The sequence below is a fragment of the Crocuta crocuta genome, unplaced genomic scaffold (assembly GCF_008692635.1).
Source record: "Crocuta crocuta isolate KB4526 unplaced genomic scaffold, BGI_CrCroc_1.0 scaffold29, whole genome shotgun sequence".
Classification (NCBI taxonomy): Eukaryota; Metazoa; Chordata; class Mammalia; order Carnivora; family Hyaenidae; genus Crocuta; species Crocuta crocuta.
This window is the reverse complement of record NW_027533280.1, coordinates 6,662,574-6,687,101: the sequence shown is the minus strand read 5'-3', so window position 1 is coordinate 6,687,101 and position 24,528 is coordinate 6,662,574. Positions and strand designations below refer to the sequence as shown.

At 49.2% G+C, this 24,528-nt stretch overlaps 1 protein-coding gene across 1 annotated transcript in view; it reads right to left on the bottom strand.

Annotated features, from left to right (window-relative positions):
• The window catches only part of RPH3A (rabphilin 3A), a 53,866-nt gene extending 31,323 nt beyond the window's left edge, over window positions 1-22,543 (bottom strand). The window contains exons 1-6 of the mRNA XM_077747961.1: window positions 22,449-22,543; window positions 7,881-8,010; window positions 6,482-6,568; window positions 5,773-5,938; window positions 2,437-2,475; window positions 2,202-2,354 (exon numbers count right to left, since the gene is read on the bottom strand). Coding sequence (XP_077604087.1) covers window positions 2,202-2,354; window positions 2,437-2,475; window positions 5,773-5,938; window positions 6,482-6,568; window positions 7,881-8,010; window positions 22,449-22,477 — 604 coding nt within the window. The 5' untranslated portion in view covers window positions 22,478-22,543. The remainder of the gene's footprint in view (window positions 1-2,201; window positions 2,355-2,436; window positions 2,476-5,772; window positions 5,939-6,481; window positions 6,569-7,880; window positions 8,011-22,448) is intronic.
• Window positions 22,544-24,528: the final 1,985 nt, after the last annotated feature.

Sequence of the window (24,528 nt, the reverse complement as noted above, 5' to 3'; positions counted from 1 at the left end):
AGGAATACTGTCAGACTGTCTTTTCCCTCAACAGGCAAAATAACACACAGGTTAAAAGCACAGTCTTCAATATAAAAAAAGTAACTGAAAATAGATCTAAAAATAGATCAAAGACCTAACTTTAAGAGCTAAAGCTAAAACCACAAAACTCTTAGAAGAGCACATGCAGAGAAAACGTCATGACATTGGCTTTCGAGTGACTGTTGGAATATGAGACCGAAAGTGCAGAGAACAAAAGAAAAATAGAAAAATTGGGCTTCATCAAAATTAAAAAACTTCTGTGCAACAAAGGACACCATCCATGGGGTGAAAAGGCAACCCACAGAAGGGGAGAAAATATCTGCAGATCACAGATCTGACAAGGGATTAATATCCAGAATATATAAAGAACTCCTATAACTCAACAATAATGAAACAAACGTCCCAATTGGAAAATGGGCGAAGGACTGGAACAGACATTTCTCCAGAGAAAATATACGAATAGCCAATGAGCACGTGAAAAGCTGCCCAATGTCACTAATCATCAGGGAAGTGCAAATCAAAAACATGAGATACTGCTTCACACACATTAGATGGATACACACACACACACACACACTATATATATTTGTATATTTCTTGTATATTTCTGGTGAGAATGTACAACTGGTGAAGCCACCGTAGAACCCAGTATGGTGGTTCCTAAAAAAATTAAGCATAAAATTACCATATGATCCAGCTATTCCACTGCTACGTATATATACCCCCGAGAATCAAGAGCAGGAACTCAAATCAATATTTGCACACCAATGTTCTTTATGCACAACAGCCGGAAGGTGGAAACGGCCCAAATGTCCATCAGCAGATGAATGGATAAACAAAATGTCTACCCACAAAACGCCACATATTGTGTTGTGTAATTATATTTATATGAAATGTCAAGAATAAGCAAGTCCAGAGTGGTTAGTGGTTACCATGGCCTNGAAGATGGAATGGGGAATTCGTGTCTAATGAATACAAAGCTTCGGTTTGGGATGATGAAATAGTTCTGGGGATGGTTAGTGGTGATGGCTGTATGACAATGGGAATGCACTTGGTGCCCCTGAACTGTATACTTCAAAATACTTGAAATGGTAAATTTATTATTAGTGTATATTTTCCACCATTAAAAAAAGTTTTTTTTTTCTTTTAAAAGCATTGTCAATAAAAACCACCTCTGGAAGGGGAAAAACAAGAAGCACAGGCTCTAATGTTGGACAGACATGGGTTTAATTTCCACTTGAACCAAATAGTTGTCTGATTTAGGGCAAATGGCATCAATTCTCTGAACTCAGTTTCTCCATCTGTTAAATGGGAATAACAGAAGTCTTCCTAACAGGAATTGGGGGTGTGACAAGGATCACATGAGATGATATACGTGAAGAGCTTGGGACAGTGCCTGGCCCGTGGTAAGTACTCAACAAATATTCCATGGTGTTGTAGACCCGAGAAACTCTTCTTTTTCTATGAATCTGAATCACAGGTTCATTAGGGGGTGTGCAAGGTGGATTAAGCACAGGGTATGTGTCCAGCTCTCTTGCCAGGAAGAAGAGGCACTAAGGGTCTATGCGACAAACCCACTATTCAGGAAGAGAAGTCAGAGGTCAACATGAGATCTAAACATTCAGCCCATCTAACTGTGGACCAGGCCCAAAAGTCCAAGTCCAGGAATCAAGGATTCTCACCAGTGTACCCTCTCACCAAATAAATCTGCCCTGAGTGCAGCCAGAGGTGCTGGGCATCCAATGAGATGAGGAACGTTCTGGCCATGCTGACCCACCCCATCCTCATGGACGGCGAAGAACACCGGCCAAGAGAAGGAAGAACTTGGGTGGGTCTGTGAGAGGGAAGCTTCCCTACTGTGCTCAAAAGTACGTTGCATTTTTCCCAGAGTTTCCAGGGAGGAGGACAAAAAAATCCACATCTTCCTGACATTTGGCACTAGAGCAGGAAAAGAATGTAACCCCAAGTATGGATGTGTAGGGTGGGAATTGTTTCTGAGTTCTGTCTTTCCTCTACCGTAGACTAGAGCCAGCATCTAGAACAGAGCCTGGCACCCAGTAGACAGATACTCAATAAATGCTGACCGAAGAAATGAATTAAAACATGATCCTCCCCTCCCCCTAATTCCTTTTGATTCTCCTCATCCAGGAAGCCCGTCTAGATTTGCCCACGTCTCCTACCGGCTGGGCTCCGGCTGGAGTCGGCAGTGGCCCCACCGTGGCCGTGGTCCCAGCTCTCTGAGTCCCGGCTAGATGAGCTCACGCGTGCCTCAGAGGCCCTGCGCACAGGAGGCCCATAGCTTCCTCGCCCTGGGGCAGAGGCCAGGTCAGGACCTGGAGGGAAGAGCATGCATTAAACGGAGAAAGGGCAAGGGAGGGATGGGATCGAGTAGAAGACCGAGTCGGCAGGACCTACCTGTCTTCGGACCTGGGCCCCTCCGGTCTTCAGTGTCACCTGGAGAGAGAGAGATGAGAACCATTGTTTTATGGTTTCTGGAGGGCCGTCACTTAAGGAACACACAAAGGGGCCCATGGCCACTCCTAGCAACTTTTAAAAGGTGAACTGCAAGTCTCTTCTCCTTTCTTCCCCTGTGATGTAGCTCCTGTATACAATCTCACATGATTCCTTGGCATGCACACACACTTGTGAGCACACACAGGCTTTCAAAAGAGCAAACTGGGATCCTCAGCCCATGAGCATAACACTGTTCTAGAATGTGCTCTGTTCAATTGATTTGATTTTCCCCAAGACTCATGCACCAAACGTGCTCCAACCTCAAGCCCTTTTGCACACCACACTCCCAAACCTTTCCTGAGCCCTCTCTACACTTCTCCCCAAACCCCATCTCCGCAGATAGCCCTTCCGTGGCCATTCCATCCACCCCAGAGCCTCTTGCCATGTCTGTCCCCTTCACTGGCTTCACTGTGCCTCTGGCTGTCATCACCGCCTGATATTCTATTTATTTGCACGTGCTGTTTGTTGAGCATCTGTTTCCTCCAGTAGAATTTTAGCTGCACCAGGGCAAGGATTTTGTCTGTTCCATTTATCACTGTCTTCCTAGGCACAGAACAGAGCCTGGAGCTCGTTGGGCATTCAGTAAATATTTGTTAAAGGAATATTGTAAGCTCCTATCATGGGCATAATTCAAAATCTATAATACACATTTACATCATTCCACTCTAAAAGATGCCTAATACAGGCATAGTGTGGCTATATCATAATTCATTAAACCAGCCCCGTAATGAACATTTTGGGTTTTCCAATGGTTCTGCTATCATAAATAATGATACAATATACTCACACATGTATCTTTTTATATTGGTTCTTTTAAATCTTTTTTATGTTTATTTTTGAGAGAGAGAGAGAGCACAAGCAGGGGAGGGGCAGAGAGAAAAAGAGACACAGAATCTGAAGCTGGCTCCAGGCTCAGAGCTGTCAGCCTAAAGCCTGATGCAGGGCTCGAACTCACAAACAGTGAGATCATGACCTGAGCCCAACTCAGACGGCTTAACAGACTGAGCCACACAAGCGCCCCTATATTGGTCCTTTTATTGCTGTTAAGTATATTCCCAGATAGGGATTGCTGGATCAAATGGTATATACACTTCAAATTTTAATAAATTCTCCCATAGTACTTTTCAAAAGGCTGGAGGCGATTTACAGTCCTACCAGCAGTTTATAGGGTATTCATTTCCCACACATTCCTCAGCACTGGATGTTATTACCAATAATTTTTTTAGGTGTCACTATGCATCGCTGGTGATGTTACTTCTTTCTAGTGCCATGAGTGGGTATCACATCAACCATAGTTTTGGAGTTATTTGCTTTGTCCAGAGTTTGTCTGATAAGCTAATTCATACTATTTACGTGTGTGTCTGTGTCTAGGTGATTGACACGATATAACACTGGCCAACATTTACTAAGTGCTACATTCTGCAAAGCACCTCCCATGTAGTATCTCATTTAACCTTCAAAATAACCCAGTGAGTTAGTCAGCCCATTTCACAGGTGAGGGAAGAGTTTCAGAGGGCCAGGTGACTCGCCCAAGCTCATGCGGCTGGTAAGTAGCAGAGAACTGAGATTCAGGTGCTTCTGGTCTCAGATGGCCCAGACCTTGACAGTTAGACTATGTAGTCTTCTCAGCCTACAGGGAATAGTGCTTAGTCAGGAAGAAGGATGTTCTGAGGGTGAATGTGGGGGCTCCTCAGGGAGAACTGGGTATTTCTCTGCCAGGAGTATAAATTGCTCATGCCATGGCAGGAAGAAAGCATTTGCTGAGTGCCACGTGGGTGCCAGGCACTACCCTGGGCACCCTGAGAAGTCATCTCACAGGAGGCATAGTTGGACATTTGAACTTTTGAGACCTTCAGCTATAACTTTCCTTTCAGAAACTGCCTTCACTCAACTCCAGGAATGTCGTTCAGGCCAGATTTTATCACTTAGTGTTAACTGAAATTATCACAGGGGCCTCTTCTGGTCAGACCTAATGGTTTCACTCAATTATGATATATTTTTATTGTAGTTGCTTTTTTTCGCCTTTCCTTTTTATTGTCATTTTACTAATTAATCATAATACTTGGGTAATAGTGGTAATATTCACAGTCATGATAATTTTCTTTTATTAATTTCCCTTTTACTCAACTTTCACTTTTAATTGGTACAATTTCAGATATGCTGATGGTTGATAGCAGAAGTATCAGGGACAAGGAAGGCCTTCCAGCAAGTCCCCCCTACAGGCTCCAGTGTGTATTTTGGTGACGGGAGCCTCTCAGCTTCTAGTTTTAACATCTACCCCTGTCGTGCCTCTAAATACCTTATCAGGGATGACAATGAAAGCATTTGGCAGCCTGACATTGCTGGAGACTTCCCTGTTCTACCCTCTTTTTAAAAACAGTTTTAAATTCCACTATTACACAATAGTACTATTGTATAACACTATACAATAGTGTCATATTAGTTTTAGGTGCACCATATAGTGATTCGACACTTCCATACAACACCCGGTGCTCATCATGACAAATGCCCTCCTTAATCCCCATTGCTTATTTCACCCATCTCCCCCACCCCCCCACTCGCCCCCGTGACCCTCAGTTTGTTCTCTCTAATTAGGAGTCTGTTTCTTGGTTTCTCTCTCTCTCTCTTTGCTCATTTGTTTTGTTTCTTAAATTCTACATATGAGTGAAATCCTATGGTATTTGTCTCTGACTGACTTATTTTGCTCTGCACTGTACTCTCTAGCGCCATCCATGTCATTACAAATGGCGAGATTTCATTTTTTTATGGATGAGTAATATCCCTGCATGTGTGTATATGTGTGTGTGTGTGAGATATATATATATATCTCACATCTTCTTTATCCATTCATCAATCGATGGGTACTTGGGCTGCTTCCATATCTTGCTTATTGTAAATAATGCTACTATAAACACAGGGGTGAATGTGTCCCTTTGAATTAGTGTTTTTGTATCCTTTGGGTAAATACCCAGTAGTGCCACTGCTGAATCAGAGGGTAGTTCTATTTTTAACTTTTTGAAGAAACTCCGTACTGTTCTCTACAGTGGCTCGCTATGCTACCCTCTTGACAAAGGTTCATGGTGAGTTGTGCAGAGGACACAGGGGTCCTAAATCCAGAGGGTGGCTGGCTGTCCACCAACTGGGTGAAAACACAGACATGATGTCAGGACGTCCTCTGGTAGACCAGTTAGCCAAGATCTGTTCGTGGTCCTGAAAGGAGAAGCTGTTTTGTCTTACCTCGGGTTGGAGCTCGGGCTGCAAGCTTGGGCTCGGGAGTGACCTGCTCAGGGGCAGCAGGCTCACTGACAGGCTGCTGGGGCTTGTTCTTCCTTATAGGCATAGGCTGTGGGAGGACCTGTTTGGGGAACCCCTTGAAGAACCATGCTCCAGAACGCTTCCACACCTGGGGGAGGACAGGGAGAGGATGAAGGCATGGCAGCCACGTACCATTAGCCCTGCCTTCGTGAGTGCCAGTTTTTAACTTGGCTCCCTGCGCTCAGCAGACTATAGCAGACACACTATGTAGCTCATCACAATTCCTATTTGATTCACGCAACAACCCCAAACACTCCATAGAGAGGGCCTGAGTATACCCATCTGCTTGATGGAGAAAGTTGAATATCAGAAAGGTGATGAGCTGGTATAAGGTCACGCAGCGAGAGAGTGGAAGAACAATAACTGAGCTCCAAGCCTGCCACCTCTTACATGCAGCGTGCTCCCTGCGTCTAGGAAGAGTCAAGTCACAGAAGCAGGAGAAGAGAAAAGAACTACATCCAAACACTCATTGAACGTTCCGCCAGTGTTCACAGCAGAGCTGGTTCCATGGTACCAGTCCCTCAAGACCTACACCTGCCCAGGCTCCCCAGCCCTCAGTGGCCACCCTGCTTTGCTGCTTACAGTGAGGAAGGGGAAGCGGGCAAATAAGGGAGGTGACCAGTCCACTCACCTCTCTCTGCTCGATGCAGATTTTGCAGAGCCACACGGAATGCGGGCGGTTGTTGGAGGTCTCCACCCCACACTTAGTGCAGACGTTCTGGGGACAAGACATAGCCCGGTGCACATTCACATATGCCAGGCTCTGGGCTGCCGGTGGTTGGGGCGAAGGGGCTGGGAGGCAACAGAGCCCCATTCTCTCTTGGTGGATAGAAAGACCTTGAACTCCCCATTTCTCGCCTCCCTCCCATACCAAGGCCAGTTGAAATTAAAGTTCCAATTTGAGTCTTGATTTCCAATAACAAGAACTGGAGTCCTTCTCCAGCTGGAGGAGGGGATTCTCCTGAATTTTCCAAGAGTCTCTGTGAGGTCTGAATTTTCAGCATTTATACCGGGGAGATCACTGACGTGATTTTTAAAGAGGAGAAGCCACATATTTATTTTCCCCTGTTTCTTTCCTTTTTCTTCCTTCCTTCCTTCCCTCCCTTCCCTCCCCCTCCCTTCCCTCCCTTCCTCCCTCCCTCCCTCCTTCCTTCCTTCCTTTCCACGTGAATCTGACATCACCTAGATTATGGCTGCAGGCTTAGCCCCTCAAGGAGAAGAAAGTTACATGTGTAAATGCCATGACTGACAGAACATTATACTTTTGGCTGAGTTTCCTGGCAGTCAAGACAAAATGGAAACCCGAACAAGTCTCGGAATTTTTACCATGTGGCTGACTGCAGTAGACAAGTTTTTGGGCATAAACTTTCCCCAATACTGCATTCTAAATGCTATGTGGGACTCCAAGTGGGAGATGCTCGGTGACATTCTGGATGTCCCCAGCTCACGTGTTCCCCTGAATTGCTTTCCTGGGAATTCGGGCAGACCCAAGGACAGCTGTATCTGTGTCCTGGAATTGTCAAGTGCAGACAGCTTGAGGAGAGGGTGCAGGATGGAGGGAGACTCCTTTAAGAATGAATGCTCAGGAAGCCCGACAGCCCTAACTTGGCTGGAGAGGGGCTTTCTAAGTCAGGGTAAGAGGATGCTGGGTAAACCTTCCATGTTCACACAGGTGTAGACACCTTCCTGGCATATTCTTTAGCCTGGCACATAGCTTGCTGAGCTACAACCAGGATAACTTCAGGGTCAACCACAACCATGGCCTGCCTCAGGCTCCCAAGTTCATTCTAGATGGAGCTGAGCTCCAAAGGGACAGAAGCGTCAGAGCATCTTCCAGAAGAGGAATCAGGGTTCAGGGTTGCCTAGAAGACACCTGGGCATGGGAGCATCCCCAAAGGAATCATATTCTAGCAACTACCCTTCAGGGTCCAAGCTCCGTCCCTGAGACCCAGGGCCCCCCAGTCTCGAGCCCAGGCTTAGCCCTCTGCACGTGATGAGCAGGGAAGCAGGAAAGAGGAGGGTGACTGTACCTTCTTACAGTCCTCACACACCACACAGGTGGAGCCCAGCATCCCCAGCTGTTCTCCGCAGAGTATGCAGCGGTTCACCCCATCCCCTGCCACGTTCTTCCTCATGTTCTCCAGACGGTCCACCAGGCGCCTGGAAGCAGAGACAGAGTAGTGAGGGCCTAGGAGGCCCAGGGACCACCAGCATCTCCCACAGTATCAGGCTGATGGTCTTGACCTTCTCTGAGTCATGGACTCCTGAGTGTCTGATGGGGACTCTTGGACGCTTCCCCAGAAAAAGGCACGTGTACATGAAATTCTGATACATTTTCAGAACACCACAGACCCAGATCTCCTACCTCCTTCTATTGACTTCAGATTAAGCACCTTATTATCTAGACTTTCTGTCTCATGTCACCTCCTCCAGAGAAACTGCCTTGTGAGCTCCAGATCCCTTTATCTAATCGCCTACATGACATCTTCACTTGGATGTCTTCACGGCCATCTCAAAGTTTACTTTCAGCTGCTCCTCATCTGGACTTTTCTCCAGCCCCAGCCCAGCTCACTGCTCCCATTCTCAGGGGGGAGCCGGACCCAACCGACCCAGCCCTCCATGGACCGGGTTCCAGCTGGGGGCACCATGAGCGTGACAACCATTGGGATACAACTTGGGTGCCACAGGCTCCAGAGGGACCCCGGCAGCCACCTGATGCCAATTCTCCCCACCAGCCCTCCTCGCTCCTACCATTCCCTCGAAGTGCTCTGATTTGCAGTGTTAAAAATAGCAGCTTCTCCCTTTGTGTCTCATTCAACAGAGAGCCGCTCTGCCCAGGGAAGAGCCAAGAGCACCCTGCAGGCTCCTGAGCCTCTGCTGTGACCCAGATCCGACAGAGCCCTTCAGGAGGAAGGGCGCGCAGAGCCAGAGGCAGCATGCGCCTCCTTCCCTCCTCCTCATCTTCCCTCCCCCCCTTGTGTTTTCCCTAGACATTGTTTTTATAGGATGATGGGTGGGGCAGTAACCAGGAGTGAGCCCCCCAGCCCAGTCTCAGGTGACCTAGAATAGCTGATGTGTACTGAGCATTTACTACGTGCCAGGTGCAGAGATAAGCACTCCACATCACTTTTCTTAATGACTCCTTCCAGTAGTACCATAAGCTGAGTGTTATTCTTGTCCCCATTTTCCAAATGGGAAAACTGAGGCGCAGAGAGGTTAAGTGATTTATTCAAGTCACGCAGCTGAGAGGTGGAGAAAGCTGGGATCCAGACCCAGGCAGTCTGTCCTGAATCCCTGTTCTTTATTATTATTATTATTATTATTATTTACTGTTATTGTTATTATTGTTTTATTTTGAGATAGAGAAAGAGAAAAAACACAAGTGGGGAAGAAGCAGAGAGAGAGGGGGAGAGAGAGAGAATCCCAAAAAGGCTCCACACTGTCAGGATGGAGCCTGATATGGGGCTCAAACCCACAAACCATGAGATCATGTCCTGAGCCGAAGTCGGCCGCTTAACTGACTAAGCCATCCAGGTGCACAATGTCTTTGTTCTTAACTGCAATACCAGCCTGCTGCTATGTGCAAGGAGGGCCATGGGAATCTTCTTGAACAGTCTGATTTCCACCCTGCTGCATCCCCCTACAGTCTCTATACCAAGGGACCCTCGATCATTGGTAAGAACCAAGTTACACACACCCATTTACCCCAGCTGGGTCTGTCCACCTCACTTCCCTGAGCTTGGCACAGCTCAGGGGCCAACAGCTGCCCCATCATTTTGTTTCCCCAAAAAGCCCTAAATGGAGGGTTGAAAAATCTGCCTCTCTGAGCTTCGGTTTCCTCGCCTGTAACAGAAGGAGTTGGGCAGTCACCCTGTGCTTTTGGGGGCCCCAGAGGTCAGCAGAGCCAGTTCAGGGGCCGTGCACTGTAGTGGTGGGGTGCTTCTGAGGGGCCAGGAAACTGCACTTCACGCACAGCATCTCAGCATTCACCCGTTCTGTTTGTTTGGGCTGTGGAATCATATTTCCTCTGGAAAGTCACAGTTTGAAGAAACAGTCTAGGGCAGATAAGCTTCAGGCTGCCCTGCAATGCCACAGAATTATCAAATATGATGAGACCATGAGGTGAACTGGTGGAGGCAGGGGATGGTAAGTGCACAGTGACATTTTTCTTGTCCACACCCTCTTTCACAGGCTGCCTCCAGCCTGTGCGGCCCCAGCCAGACCAGTCAGATTGTGTTCTCCCCACTCTATCAGTGCGGTCCCAAAGCATAGAGAAGGCGAGGGGCTTGCCTGGGGTCGCTCTGCCAGTGCTAAAATCTAGTTCTTTCTGTGTCGGTAAGTCATCTTTGCTTTCCACGAAGCCTTCTTGGCTTCCTGCCTCAAGTCAGTCCCCAGGAAACCAGCATGGGACAGATGACCCAGTTCCAAATGGCGGTGTGCTTTGCTTAGGAAACTTAAGAGGCTTTCCTGCTTCCTCTTGGAAAATCAAGGCCACAGAGTCACTCGTCACTTGCGAAACCCATGCTATGAGGCTCCACCAAGATGCCTCTACCTTCCGCTGGTCCCTCCTAAATGCCGAAAGGCTCCATTAACGGGTCTTATATGGGGAGTGTCTCATTAGCTTCTCTCAATGCAGCAAATGGCACGGAAAAACAACAGATTTAAGATCATTATTCAGATGCCTTAGCTCAGGGATTCTTGTTATGTGTGAAACCAGTAGAGACCAGTAAAGAGAGGAGCATGTGGGGTGGGGGCAACAGACCTTCCTTCTCTGCTCCCAGATCGGTTGAGCAGGGGGTTTCCCACGGCCCACTGATTTTGACATCCTCTCTGTAGCCCCAAGTGCTGGGGTCTCCACATGGAAGGCCCCAACAGCCAAAGAGTATACACTTGGAAATGAAATTTGGCAGGAAGCTAGGTCAAAACATGTCATGGAAGACCACAAAGACAAAGGGGTCTTTATCCTGGTGATAAGCTGTTTCAGTGTCTTCATTCCAATGAAGGAATGCTTGTTGTTACCAGTCTCGGTAGGAAAACCCGATATGCACTGTGAAAGATGCCTGGAAACTTCCATGCACGTGAGTTACCCAGACAGCATTCAAAAAGAATCTCAGCCCTGTTGAGAACCACTGCGTGGGGGGAGGGGGGCGTTCTTGAAACCTATGGTGCCTGTAGATCACCTGGGGAGAGCGTGCGACACGCAGGCAATGATTCTGTGGGGTGGAGGTGGGGCCTGGGAGTCTGCATTTTGAAGTGGCTCCTGGTGAATCCCGGCCACACTCTGGGAAGCGCTGTAGAAAGGAAAGGAGCAGTCGGGCAAACCGCATGGGAAACGCTCTCCTTATGTTAAAGGGACAAAAAATACCCCAAACCCCAGGATGTAGAGTCAGGGTGTGAACTTGGGTTTGGAACATGCTTATCTGATTCCCTTCATGGTGTGCAATGGGCAAAAAAGGCAAAAAAAAAATAGCCACAGATCTATAGTGATAATCACTGGGTGGTGGGAGCATAAGGAAACTTGATTTCCTTCTTTAATGTCTCTGTCACCCACCCTCCTCAAGCACTCAATTAGCTGGAACCCTCCCCATCCCCATGCTCTCTTAGTTTTCCAGAGTGAACATGTGTTGCCTTTTTTTTTTTAAACTAAATGTCTATTTATTTATTTTGAGAGAGAGGGAGAGGGAGTGGGGGAGAGGCAGAGAGAGGGAGAATCCCAAGCAGGTTACTTGCTGTCAGCGCAGAGCTGGACATGGGGCTCGATCCCACGAGCAGTGAGATCATGACCTGAGCCAAATCAAGAGGTGGATGCTTCACTGACTGAGCTACCCAGGCGCCTCATGTGTTGCTTTTATATTAGAAGAAAAAGTGCATTTTTGAAGATAGGGAACAGGGAAGGCAGGGTTAAAAGACATGGGTTTGAATCCTACCTTTTCTCTGGTCAATGATCTTGAAAACCCTCTGTTCTCTGGGTGCCCTTTACCCAGACTTTAATGTGAGGGGTTTAGATGAGATGCACCACAAGTTTCCTCCCATGGGCAGCATTCAGGGAGTCTCAGATCCTGAGGTGGAAACCTCCAGATTTCCCTGGTGTTTTGAAACAGAAGATTCCTCAACAACTAAGAGAAGGACCTCTCTGTGTCGGCAGCCTGGTGTGGTTGCCTGTCTAATGCCTCCACATTAAGTGCCCAATTAGCTGGACACTGTCCATGGCTGTCACTCTCTAGTTATGTCTTTACATGCCCGATTAATTTTATGACTACAACTCACGCCCTGCATCCAGGAAACACATCCATCACCAGGCTGGGTACTTAAGGGGAGCTGTTGGTTGCTCAGTGAAGCCACCTGGCACATTCCATTTCCCAGGATGCTCCCAGACGTACCAGATAGGGTACATCTCTTCCTCTGGGCACCAGAGGACAATCCCTGGGGCTGGTGGGAAGGGGTTCCCAGCTTGGTCTGACCTTTCTATCCAAATGGATGCAGATGAGCTACTCATTCGTTCAATTATTTACGGAGCACCTGTGATGTGCCAAGTAGACAGTGAGGACCCAACAGGGAGCAAAACAGGGGAGTCCCTGTTTGCATGGAGCTGGCATGACGGAGAGGGACTCGGGCATTATTGAAATCATCACAAAATCATCCTAATCATGCTCATAGTAAAGTTCTCTGCAGGACAAGTATGGGCAGTGAGGAGAACGTGCAAGAGAGGGATGTGAACGGTCAGGAAGGGGCCTTGGAGGAAGTGACCACAGGGTTGAGACAGGAAGATGAAGAGGAACCGGTCCGGGAAAGAGGGTTGAGGAAAAGCACTAGGAAGAAGAGGTAAGCACATGTGCAAAGTACTTGAGAAACCCTCAGTAGGGTCAGGGGGCTGGACGGTGGAAGATGAGGCTTGAAGGGCGGGCAGGGGGTGCTCCATGCTGGGTCTTGATAGAATACCACCCCAAAGCTTTAGGCAGAGGAGACTCGACCTCCCCCACTTTGACAACACACGGACATAAGAATGGAGCCCATGAGAAGATCAGAGCAGTGAGAATTTCAGAGCTGCAGTGGGTCCGGGAAGAATGAGGCAGGTGGGTCCCCAGTCTTTGTCTACACATGGGGCTGGACCAGGTCTCTTGAAAGTACAAAATTGTCCCCAGTGGGTCTAACTCAGGATTGCTGAGAGTACACTAGCAAGAAGACCTAGAAATCCCACTGTCCGAGAGCAGGCTTCGAGGACTTGCTGTGTGCATTCGTTTCCTATTGCTGCTGTAACAAATCACTGACAACTTAATGGCTAAAAACAACGTGTATATGTTACCTTCACAGTTTTGGAGACCAGATGTCTGACGCAGGTTTCACTGGCTGAAGTTAAGGCGTTCTGGAAAGCCTGCGTTCTTTCTGGAGGCTCCAGGGACAAATCAGTTCCCTTGCCTTTCCCAGTTTCCAGAAGCTGCCTACAGTCCTTGACTCATGACCCCTTCCTCCATCTTCAAAGCCAGCAGTGGATCACTTTCCAACCTTGCTGTGACTCTGACCCTCCTACCTCCCTCTTATAAGGACCCGTGTGATTACATTGGGTCCACCTGATAATCACCACCCAGGTCATATTTCCACCTGACTCACATCAGAATCAGACCTCAGCCCTTGTCTCCACAGCAAAGTTTGGGCAACATCTCTCTGCCTGGTTGTGGGTGTCAGACAAGCCACGCCTTGGGCTCTGCAGGATCCTAGTCACCTTCTCCCACTGCTCCCGCTCAACTCCCGGAAAATGCAGATCCCCTACACACAGGTACACACACTCATATGCACGCACACACTTTCAGAGTTTAGAAATAGGCAGGGACACAAGAATTGGGGTGCCAGTTTTGGGGTGAGTCTGCCTGGGTCCATACTTGGCTCTGCCACTTCCTAGCTCTGTGACCCCAAGAAATTTACTTAACCCTTCTGAGCTTCTGTTTTTTATCTGTAAATTAGGGAAAACAAAATCCTTACCTCCTAGAATGGTCGCAAAGATGCAACAAGAGTATCTGTAAAATTCCCCAGAATGTGGTAACTACTCAGTAATGGTGGCTGCTAATTATTTCTTCTGGAAATGTGTGGCTCTTATAGCTCCCTGTACTCACACTTTTTCCACGTAATGAGGATGCTATAATTTGCCAATGAAACCTGTCTTTTTTGAAAGCTTTAGAAGGAGCCGCAGTGACTAGAACGTGACACGGAGGGCACACGTACCCACAGGTGACCACATAGGAGAAGCACATGGCCATGTGCGCCTGTGAGAGAGCGTGCACACATGCACACACACGCTTGCGCACACGTGCGTGGTCATACCTGCAGGCAGAACACACCTTCACATGCACAGCTATCCTTACGCCGCCCTCGCCGAGAGCCCAGCCCCATCTGGCTGCCTTCTGCAGACAAGGACAGAAACCAAGTCAAGGACTGACCGACAGCGCCTGTTTGTAAAGCTCAGTCTCCTTCAGAAAGCCCACGCTGGCTTCGGCAGCATCCAGGCAGCTACTTCTGAGCTTTCAAATGCATATTGCTGCAGCGTCTAGATGAACGTTGAGGAGAAGGTTAATGGATGGACAATTACACCGGGAAATAGGCTTAATGCGGCTGCTGCAGGGCTGAGGCACCCTGCCTGGGCGGCCTGACGGCTTTGCGGGCCATTCCTCAATCGGTGAGAAAGATGGCGAAAAGCGGGGGCTGCACCACTGATGGGAAGGGGCCGGAGCAGCAGCCTTTAGAGCGGCAGTCGGTTGTGATCACACACGATCCGTAAAAGCATGGCAAGGGGGGAGGGTGGATGTCATGTGGCCTCCCTGTCTCTGTTTCATCAACTCCGGAGACATGCTGTTTTCCCCTCACCCTAATTGCCCCGTGGGGGGAAGGTATTACCGTGAAGTTTATTAAACTTGGCGTTTTCTTAAATGAAGAGCAGATCATCTGCTGTGAATGAGGACATGGCTGCCCTGATGAGGACCGGCCTGAGACTCCACTGTCAAGGTCTCGCAGAAGCCTGTCCTTAAATGACTGAGCTGCTCATCACGAAGCCGGTCGGCTGGCGTGGGGGGTGCGAGCATCCCAGACTCATTAATTCTCACTGTTGTTTATTACTGTCGACACCTGGGGAGCCGTGGATCCTAATTTCTCTTCTTGATGGATTGGCGACCAGGATTCCTGCCCGGCCTCAGCTCTTCGGGGAGGGGGTTCACCTCGGCTCAGAGCTGATGACAAGGGAGCCAAGAGAAAAAGACAGCTGGAGGGTTCAGCCAGCTAAGGTAGTCAATGCCAGGTAGGTGCTGGGTCATTATAAACCCAGTAATTGTTATGGTTACCAGGTGCTGTGCTAAGTACTCTACATGCATTGTTTCCTTGGGCTGTCTTCAACCTATGAGAGCCGCTCTAGATTTCATCCCCATTTTACGGATGGGCAACTGAGGCACATGGAGCCTGTAAGTGGAAAAATGGCATTGGAGGCTAGGTCTAGCTGCCAGATGCTGGTGCCTGCTTTAGTTTCACTTCAGGGCTTATGGTTAGACCTGTCTCTGACCCCTTCCTCGGCCTGGCCTGGAGGAGGAGACAAGGGTCACTGTGTGGGAGAGACATGAACTGTTCATTGAAGGAAGAAGTATGTGGGCCAGAGCCAGTCACCCTGAGTGAGGACCTGAGACACCCTATAAATTCTGGACTTCCCTAAATCCCTCATTTGTCAGCTGCCTTCCCTCCCTGCATCCCCAAAAGGCAATAGATTAAAGTGGAAACACAGATTCAAGTTCAGAGTCTGGTTTGGCCACGCAAAGGCTGTGCGCCCCTGGGCAAGTGTCTTAACCTCACTGAGCTTCCTTCCTCAGTGGTGTGGCAGGGACAGCAGTCTGTCTCTCAACAAAGACACCGAGGAGGTGAAAGGAAATATAACATATTGGAAAGTCCCTCACACAGTGCTCGGCAATAAATATTTGCTTTTCTATAGAAGAGCAGAGTAAGACTCGAGTCCTGAGCCAGCCCGCCTTGGTGCGTGATCCCAGTTCCAGTGCTTATTAACCATGTGACCCTGAGCCAGGTGCTTCACCTCTCTGTGCCTCCGTTTCCTGATCTGTAAAATGGGAATGATAATAATGTGACCGGATGCATAGAGCTGCCGTGAAAGTTACATAAAGGAATCCTTATAAAGCTTCGAGCACAGTGCTGGCATGTGTGCTTTGTAAGAGCGAGCTATCATTTTATTTCTCTAGAAGCTGAGCGTGCTTGCAGGAAGATTCTCAAGTTTGTCTCTTCTCCCTCCTGTGAACCACCTGACACAAAGGGCTAGCGCAGTGGGTCTTCAGCAGGGAGCGTGTGCCAATGGCTGGAGACATTTGGGCTTGTCATAGCTGGGTGGGGCGTGACTATAGGCATCTGGCAGGTAGAGGTCAGGAATGCTGCTAAAACAAACAAAAACAAAAACAAAAACAAAACTCCTACAATGCACAGGACAGAGCACACCACGAGGAATGATCTGTCCCTAAGTGTACTTAGCATGAAGGTTGAAAGATTCCAGCCCGGAAGGACCTGGGTGACCACATGGTCCAACCCCCCTTTTCACAGTCAAGGTCCATGAGGCAGTGAGGTCAAAGTGATTCAATGAAAGCCTTAAGGTTTAGGGTTCATTCATCATGTATTATTCATCCAACATTCATTTGTTCTCTCTTTTATGCCAAACACTGGCCTACTTCAGGAGTTAAGATTTCTTATGTTCATCTTGCACAAACAGGTTCTGTAAAGTATTAATGTGATTGGATATTAGGAACCATTGATCCATAAATAAAATAAACAAACAAACAAACAATATTGATCCAGTACCTGGGGAAACTGAGGTACTACTCAGTGGTCCTTCACATAAGAGGGTTCAGAGTCCCCTAGCCCCAAATCTGATGAAATCAATATTCCTTCTCCAAAAATACAAACAGACACAGGCATAAATGCCTCCAAACCCCTGAATCTCATCCATNGAAAAAAAAAAAAAAAAAAAAAAAGGAAAAGAAGGTGGTTGGTGGTGGTCTTCCTTTTGAAAGAGGAGAGTGTGACCTGGCTTATCGTCACCATGTCAGTGTTATCAAATCATGGGAAAGATGTCCGCCTAATTCAATATAGCAAGTTACAGGTATTATTACTCACTTCTCCCTCTGTCCACGTTTTGGACAAGTTCTGTGCCAAAAATACAAGAGATGATGGAACTGAGATGGGGAAGCGACAGAACCCAACAGATCTTGTCAACGGCAGGTCTCCCTGCATCTCTCTGCCTTCCTCTTCCATCATGGCATCTGGACACCAAGGTTAATGACAAATCCTAATTACTTTTGTGGGCCCATCTGTTTAGGGAAATTGACCTCAGATGGAAGCCACCCTGCTGTCTGTCCCTCGGCAGGCAGGATATGTGAGCCGGTGCCTTTGAGAGGCTCTGGACAGAAAGAAATATAATAAGGATGCAGAGGGACCGATCTAAGCACAGGGTAAAACCAGAATAAGAACTGCAAACAGATTTTCCTAGGAAAATGTTTAACTCCGGAGTCAATGCATTCAACAGAGTGGGGGACACCCTATGGGTGTCTGTCCAACTCACAGAGGTTCTTTTCACACTCAGCAGCCATGTCTGTAGCCTGGCAGGCCCTGGCCACGGCTGATTGGGTGAGAGGTGAATGCACAGGGTGAGCGGGGCCAGTCAGGGCTCCTTCCCTGGGAATCTGGCATTAGGACTAAGAAGAGCTATAAAAATCCAGGAGGGGGGCACCTGGGTGGCTCAGTCGGTTGAGCGTCCGACTTCGGCTCAGGTCATGATCTCACGGTCAGTGAGTTTGAGCCCCGTGTCGGGCTCTGTGCTGATAGCTCACAGCCTGGAGCCTGCTTCAGATTCTGTGTCTCCCTCTGTCTCTGACCCTCCCCCTGTTTACGCTGTCTCTATCTCTCTCTCAAAAATAAATAAAAATTAAAAAAAAAAAAACCCAGGAGGTATAGCATTGGCATATTTTCTAATATGTCAGATGAGGAGCCAAACTTCCATGAGGCCAGGCTGTGTCCCTGCCTTGGATCCCTTTGAGATCTCTCTAAATCCTTATGTTAAACTCCCCTTTTTGCAGAAGGTGGTGAAGTGTCCAAAGATGGCCTCCATCAATGCCTTCCTTCCCTGGTGGCCCAAGGCTTTCTTCCATAAGAAAGGACCTGCTTCCCCTCTCCAGGAGAATTTGGAGGGGTGATGCCCTAACAGCTCCAGACCCAGCTGCTAAAAATCCCGGCGAACTTCCATCTTTGTTCTCTTGGGATCTGGCTGCCACATAAAACAGCATAGGCCAGACTACTGAAAACGGAGGGATCCCGTAGAGAGAGCAGGCCGCAAAGAGAACCTTGGAGCACAGACTTGGGATTGGAGCTCTCAGGGCAGCCCAGCCACCCGCTGAATGCAGCTGAGGGACTGACCCCAGCCTGTGCCCCCATGGAGCCGAAAACCCATCCAGCAGAGCCCTGCCCCAATTCTCAACCCACAGGATCCTGAGAAACAATACTTGTGGTTTCTTTCAGTCACGAAGTTTTGGGTGGCTGTTACGGAGTAAGAATAGGTCATTCAAGCCACCTCCCTGGAATCAATTTCCTTTCCTGCAAATAGCAGTCAGGGCCTGTTGAATAAACTCTGACGTCCCTCTTAGCACCCCAGGAAGGAGTGTGGGGGCAAAATGAGGCTGTTTGATGAGTTTCCCTTCGGACCATCATCTCCCTCTCCGGGGACGCTGAAGAGCGCAGGGCTGGGTTGTGGGCTGAGTGGTGAGAGCCAAGGTTTAGACACACACACCCCCGCCCCACCTCTGGGGCAGAAGCAAAGAGGCTTCTGGGAGAGAGCCGTGCTTATCTGCTGCTTGCCTGGGGCTCCCAGGGGTGGCTTTACAAATCCAGGCTTCACAAGTCTCCATGTTCTTTGGAGTCTAATAATTTGGGGCCAGGCCTTCAGGAAAGATGCCCAAGACAGCTAAGCGTTAAAAGCAGAATTCTGAAAGTCAGCCAGATAGGGGTGTATACCTTGGCTCTATGTGACCTTGGCTAAGTGACCTTGGGCAAATCACTTCTCGAAGTCTGTTTCCTCGCCTGCGAAAGGGGATTAATAATAGCACCTATTGACAGGGTTGAGAGAAGCAGTTAGGGAGTTAATCTACAGGAGGTTTTAGATTCGGTGCTTGGCACAAAGTTAAGTGCTCAATAAATGGTACCCGGTGTGATGATTGTTTATTATGTTTATGAACGATGATTTCATACTGCTTCCCGGAAGCCTCCACATCATAGAGCCGGGTGAACCCAGAAGGGTTCTCACATACATCTGCATGTTTAACAGTTAGAAGGAGCTCATTTGCTCTGAGAGGGGCAGCCAGCAGCGTGGGCTGGGGTCCTCCATCTGACGGGCCCAGACACTAGAGTCTGAGCAGGAAGGATCCCGAGAGTCAGACTGACCTGACTCATTAGACGGGTGGGACAACTGAGGCCCCAAAGGCTCATTAACGGAGAACCTCGGATTCTGAAATGGGACCCCCGATGGCACCCCGTTTTCAGACTTGCTTCATCTTGCGTCTGATGAAACCTCTTGCTTTCATCTGACTCTGCTCTGATCCCCTCGCGGGGAAGCATGGATAGAACAGGAAGGAGGGCAGGTTTGAGACTGTAAGACACAAACGGCGGCGGGGTTGCCTCTGGCAATGGTACCAGGAGGCACTGGCTACTAGAACAGGGCAGGGAATCAGCCACAGCCAGAATCCTGTGGGACTGTCCTCCCCCACTCTGGCAGAAAGCACATCTCAGCACAGGGACACTCTGTCATCAAGGGTTGGCCCCGGCCTCCCTGGAAGCCTCTCAAATCTCCTTTAGGGGAAGCCAGGGCTGTTGGAATTCCAGGGCTTGCCAAACAGGCGTCTCGGGGCATAATTCTAGAACGGAGGCCCTGGCCGGCATCAACAACCGAGCTTCCTAAGCAGATTCATCCACCGTTTATGGAACGTGTGTTCTGTGCCAGGCATGACGATAACCTGTGCATCCTAATTAAACACTCACGAAGAATTATGTGCCGATATTGTCCCCAGGTTACAGATCAGGAAACCGAGGCACAGAGAGGCTAAAGTGGTGTACCTTAGGTCACAGGGTAAGTGGGAGAGCTGGAGTTTGAACCCAGGCAACTCTGACTCTGGGTCCCCAGTTGTTAACCACCATGCTATTCCGCCATATCATCTAGTTAGTCGAGGCAACATGACAGGATGTGGAGGACAAGGCAGGGAACCCATCTATCCTGTTCTAGAATATTCTAGAATGTTCCTACTGACATCTGCTCAGCCCACAAAGACCTCCTTAAGTTTACCCTCAGAGGCAGCCCACCTGGTACATTTGAACATGGCTGGCACCCCTGGCCACAGCTGATTGGACAAGAGCCCCTGACATAAGCCAGCCAATCAGAGTGCCTTCCCTGGGAATTTGGACCCTCAGGTACAAGATTCTAAATTCCCCATCATTCCCCTTGGCCACAGGGGAGGTCTACAGAAATTTGGGGCAATATGGTCCGCCATGTTCACTCACTTACTCAACGAACATTTTACTGCACACCTACTACGTACTAGGCTCTGAGAATTCACTGGTGAACAAAACAGGTGAAAATCTCTACCCACGGGGATCTTACAATCTAATAGGGGAGAGATGTACAATAGTCAAAATAAATATATAGAATATAAAATATGTTATCTGGTGGTAGGTGCTCTGCCGGAAAATGGCTGAGAGAAGTTTTGGTTGTAAGTATTTACTGTTAATACCCATATCTCCCACTTCATTAATACTCATGTCTCTCACTTCCAAAAGGCTGAGGCCCATTGTTGAGTGAAGTGAACACACACACAGGCGTGGGTGTGCACACACACACACATTCACAGACCTCCTGCCTGGACAACTCCCCACTCTTGATAGATCTTTTAAAAAGCAAAATTAAAGGGTGCCTGGGTGGCTCCATCAGTTAAGCATCTCACTCCTGGTTTTCGCTCAGGTCATGATCTCACGGTTCCGTGGGTTCGAGCCCTGTATCGGGCTCTGCGCTGACAGGGCAGAGCCTGCTTGGGATTTTCTTCCTCTCTCTCTGCCTCTCCCACATGCTCTCTCTCTCTCTCTCTCTAAAAGTAAATAAACTTAAAAGTGAAAAAATAATAAAAAGCAAAATTAAGAATTCAATCCTATAAGCAGGACCCTTGAGATCTCTCCCTTCAGCAGCCTCTGGGATGGATGGATGGAGGGCAGAGCGTGAAGCTGACACAGGAAGTAGGTGGCAGGCATCTGTCATCTGTTAGTAGTGCCCCCCATCCACCCTGAGTAAAATTATCTGCTGAGGCTCAGACCAGAGGCACCAACTTCCACTCTCCATCCAAGAACCTCTTTAACCCTTAGCTGAGTGTGAGGGTAGGGACATAAACGGGCACCTCGGTGCCTACGTCAGTTGCAAGCAATTGGCGAAGGCCGCCCGTGGCAGAAGGGGGACTGGGGAGGGGGCTGGGGAGGAGGGGGTCCATTTGAGATCCTGGTCTGGAGGACCCTCCAGTGGCCTGGCGTCCTGACAGCCAGTTTTCCCCCTGTGCCAAGAGCCCCCATCCACACACGCTGTCCTTGGTCCCTGCTCGCCCCTTACCTCCCCGCCCCATGGTCACCCCCATTTTCCCACTCCTCCCTCCGCAAGACCACCCGCACACTGCTCCCTCGCTCCCTAGCACTGCCGTGCTCGCTGATTTCGTCACTCTCTGACGCACCTGTCACACCCTCCTTCTAACCCTCGCTTCTCTCCCGTACACATTTTAAAACTACCTGCTCTCCAGACTCTACTTTTCCCTTCTCACCACTTGTGAAACACTGAGTGTCACCAGGGTCTGGGCCAGGGAGCGTACATGCGTCATCTCATCTACTGCTTGCAGCAGTCCCGTGGGATAAGTACTGTCGTGTCCCGCACTCGACAAGTGAGCGAACTGAGGCCCAGAGAGGAGAAGCATCATGCCCGGGACCCACAGCGGGCAACAGGGAACTGGGACAAAACCCTGGGCTTCCTCGAGTCCAGACTCATCAGGCTAATGCCTGCTGCCTCCCTCTCATGAAGTTTCTCTCTTCCGAGAACGAGTTCTGCAATTCTCTTACATAAATTCATTTCCAATGCGCTATGTGTGATGCTGTCCCCAGACAGACACTCTCCTTAGCTCTCCCTCGGCTGCACATTCGGGTCCGTAGTGTCTCCGGAACATATTTCTGTGCAGCGGAAATTGGCCAAGACACCCTGCGCTCACAACCACGGGCCCCCAGGCTCCGACGACAGTCTCCTACCACCCTATGAGAGCCCCCCCTCGGTAAGGCAGCCCTAGCCTCAAAGTCCCCTCGCTCGCCAGCCCCCAGCCGATTCTCTCTCCTCCTCCCTGAGCTCCCCCACCTCCTGCCACAAGGATATCAGTCCTGCAGGGTCAGCGGTCTGGCGCACAGGTGGCGAACCCTCGGGGAAGTCCCCCCCACCCCTACCCCAGCACAGACTGCCAGCCCCCAGGCCTCGGGGGCTCTCCGTACAGGTGGGAAGTGTCAGGCCTCACCCGATTCGCTCCTGCTCCATCTCTTCCATTTTCTCAGCTCGCGCGATCACTCTGTTGATGATTTCCTTCTCCTCATCTGTCAGCTCTTCCTGCTTCCTCTGTCTGTCGGGCTGACCGCTGGGGTGGACAGGCCAGCCTGCCTGGAGCCTGAAAGGTAACATGGGAAGGCGTGAGGTTGCGGAGAACCGCAGCAGGGAGCAGACTGTGATTAGGTTCTGGTCCCTGGTGGCCTCAGTTCGAATCCCTGCTAGGAGACGAGCCTCAGTTTGCTCACCTCTACAATGGGACACATTCCTCCCTCATAGCGTTCTGATGAGCTTATGTCTACTGAATGCTCAGCACATGGTAGGCCTTCTGTGAGCAGCATTTGTAGGGAGCTCGTGAGAACCCCAAGAATAAGGGTGATCTCAGGAGAAGAATCCAGAACTGTAGACCCCACAGCCAGAGGGGAAATGATTCTGGGAAGAGGGCGGGAAGTCCGGGTCCCAGGTTGACCCAGCTCCTGCCTGCACTGTGTCTGTTTGTGCAGCAGATTATTTCCTTTATAAATTGGAATGAATTGCCAACAGGATTTACACAAAGCTCGTAATTTCACAAAAACATCCAGATTTCCAGCCTCAAAAGCTCCTGTAGCATTTTGCATTCCATCTTGTGCTTTTCTTGGCTTTGCTTTTCTTTTTTTAAAGTCAGCACTGACACGGCATCCCCCGGGTGCCCACATGATCCCAGTGCATCCACACACCGCCCCTACAAGGCTGGGGCTGTTACCACCAGCTTACTGTTGAGGAGACCCTGATACGGGGCAGTGAGACCGCCGGCCCAAAGTCACACAGTTGGGAAGTGGCAGAGGTGGAATTCAGACTCGGGGCAGGCTGCACACTCGACTTCCACAACACAGAGGGGACAGAAGGCCTGCCCTGTGGCCCTGGGGATGGCGCAGAGGGTCAAAGGCGGCCGGGCAGAGAGCTAGTGCTGTTATCATCATCTCTGCTAATAAGACGGTCCATGGCCCTGAGGTGCACCCCCTGAGCGGAACGCAAGGTTAAATACCACTAGAAAGTCTTGTCTCCGTTAGGGGAAAAAAATCAGTAGAGTAGGAATCCTCCGGACCCAGCACCCCATTAGCTGTCTGCCTCTATTATTTCCACTGCTTTAATCACATCAGCAGGCATGAAATTGCCTTTTGACACTCAAAGTTGGAAATTAAAAGCCCCATCTTCCTCCCTCCCCCGGCTTCTCTTTCATTCTCCCACCCTTAGCTTCTTTGTTCTGAAGAGCAGAGAAGGAAGCGTCTGGAAGCGAAGAGAAGCAGGTGTCTTGGGCGAGCCTGACTTTGGGAAAGGGAAGGAAGGGGTGTGGCCTGGGGAAATGCTGATGGAAACACCCCTTGTCTTGCAGCAGGGCCCTCAGGCTGAACAACTGATACACACTCGGCCCACTCTGCTCAACCCCCCTCCAATGGCTTCGCACTGGCTTAGATTAACACCCAGGACTACATACAGCCAGTGGGTGAACACCATTGGGAATATGATAAATGCCACTGAACTGTACACTTTAAAATAGTTCAGGTTATATTATTGCGTGAATATTACCTAAATAAAAATAAGACCTGCTCTTTTAGCTCATCTGCAAAATGGTACCCAGTCTGTCCTTGACCTTCCTCTCCATCCTTATGGCCTCTTGCTCTCCCTTATCCTTAGAGTCAGCTGCACTGACCCCCTCCTCAGTCCTGAACACTGAAACCTTGTTTTTGCCTCAGGGCCTTTGCACTTGCTGTGCCCCCTGCTGGGAACACCCATTATTCAGGCCTCAGTTCAAATACCAGCTGCTCAGAGAGGCCTTCCTTGGTCTCCCATTGCCCAGATTTATTTCCTTCATGGCACGCATCATTAATTCAAATTATCTTTCTAAAAACTTTTGTTACCTGTTTATTGCATCTCTCCCCCACCCCCTCCCACCAGAATGTTGGTCCCAGGAAGGCAGGGGCCTTGTCTGGGTCTGGGTCACTACTGTGTCAATCGTATTTAGAATAGCGCCTGAGAGTGAGCACAGAAGGTTTCTGAATTAAGACACAGTCCCC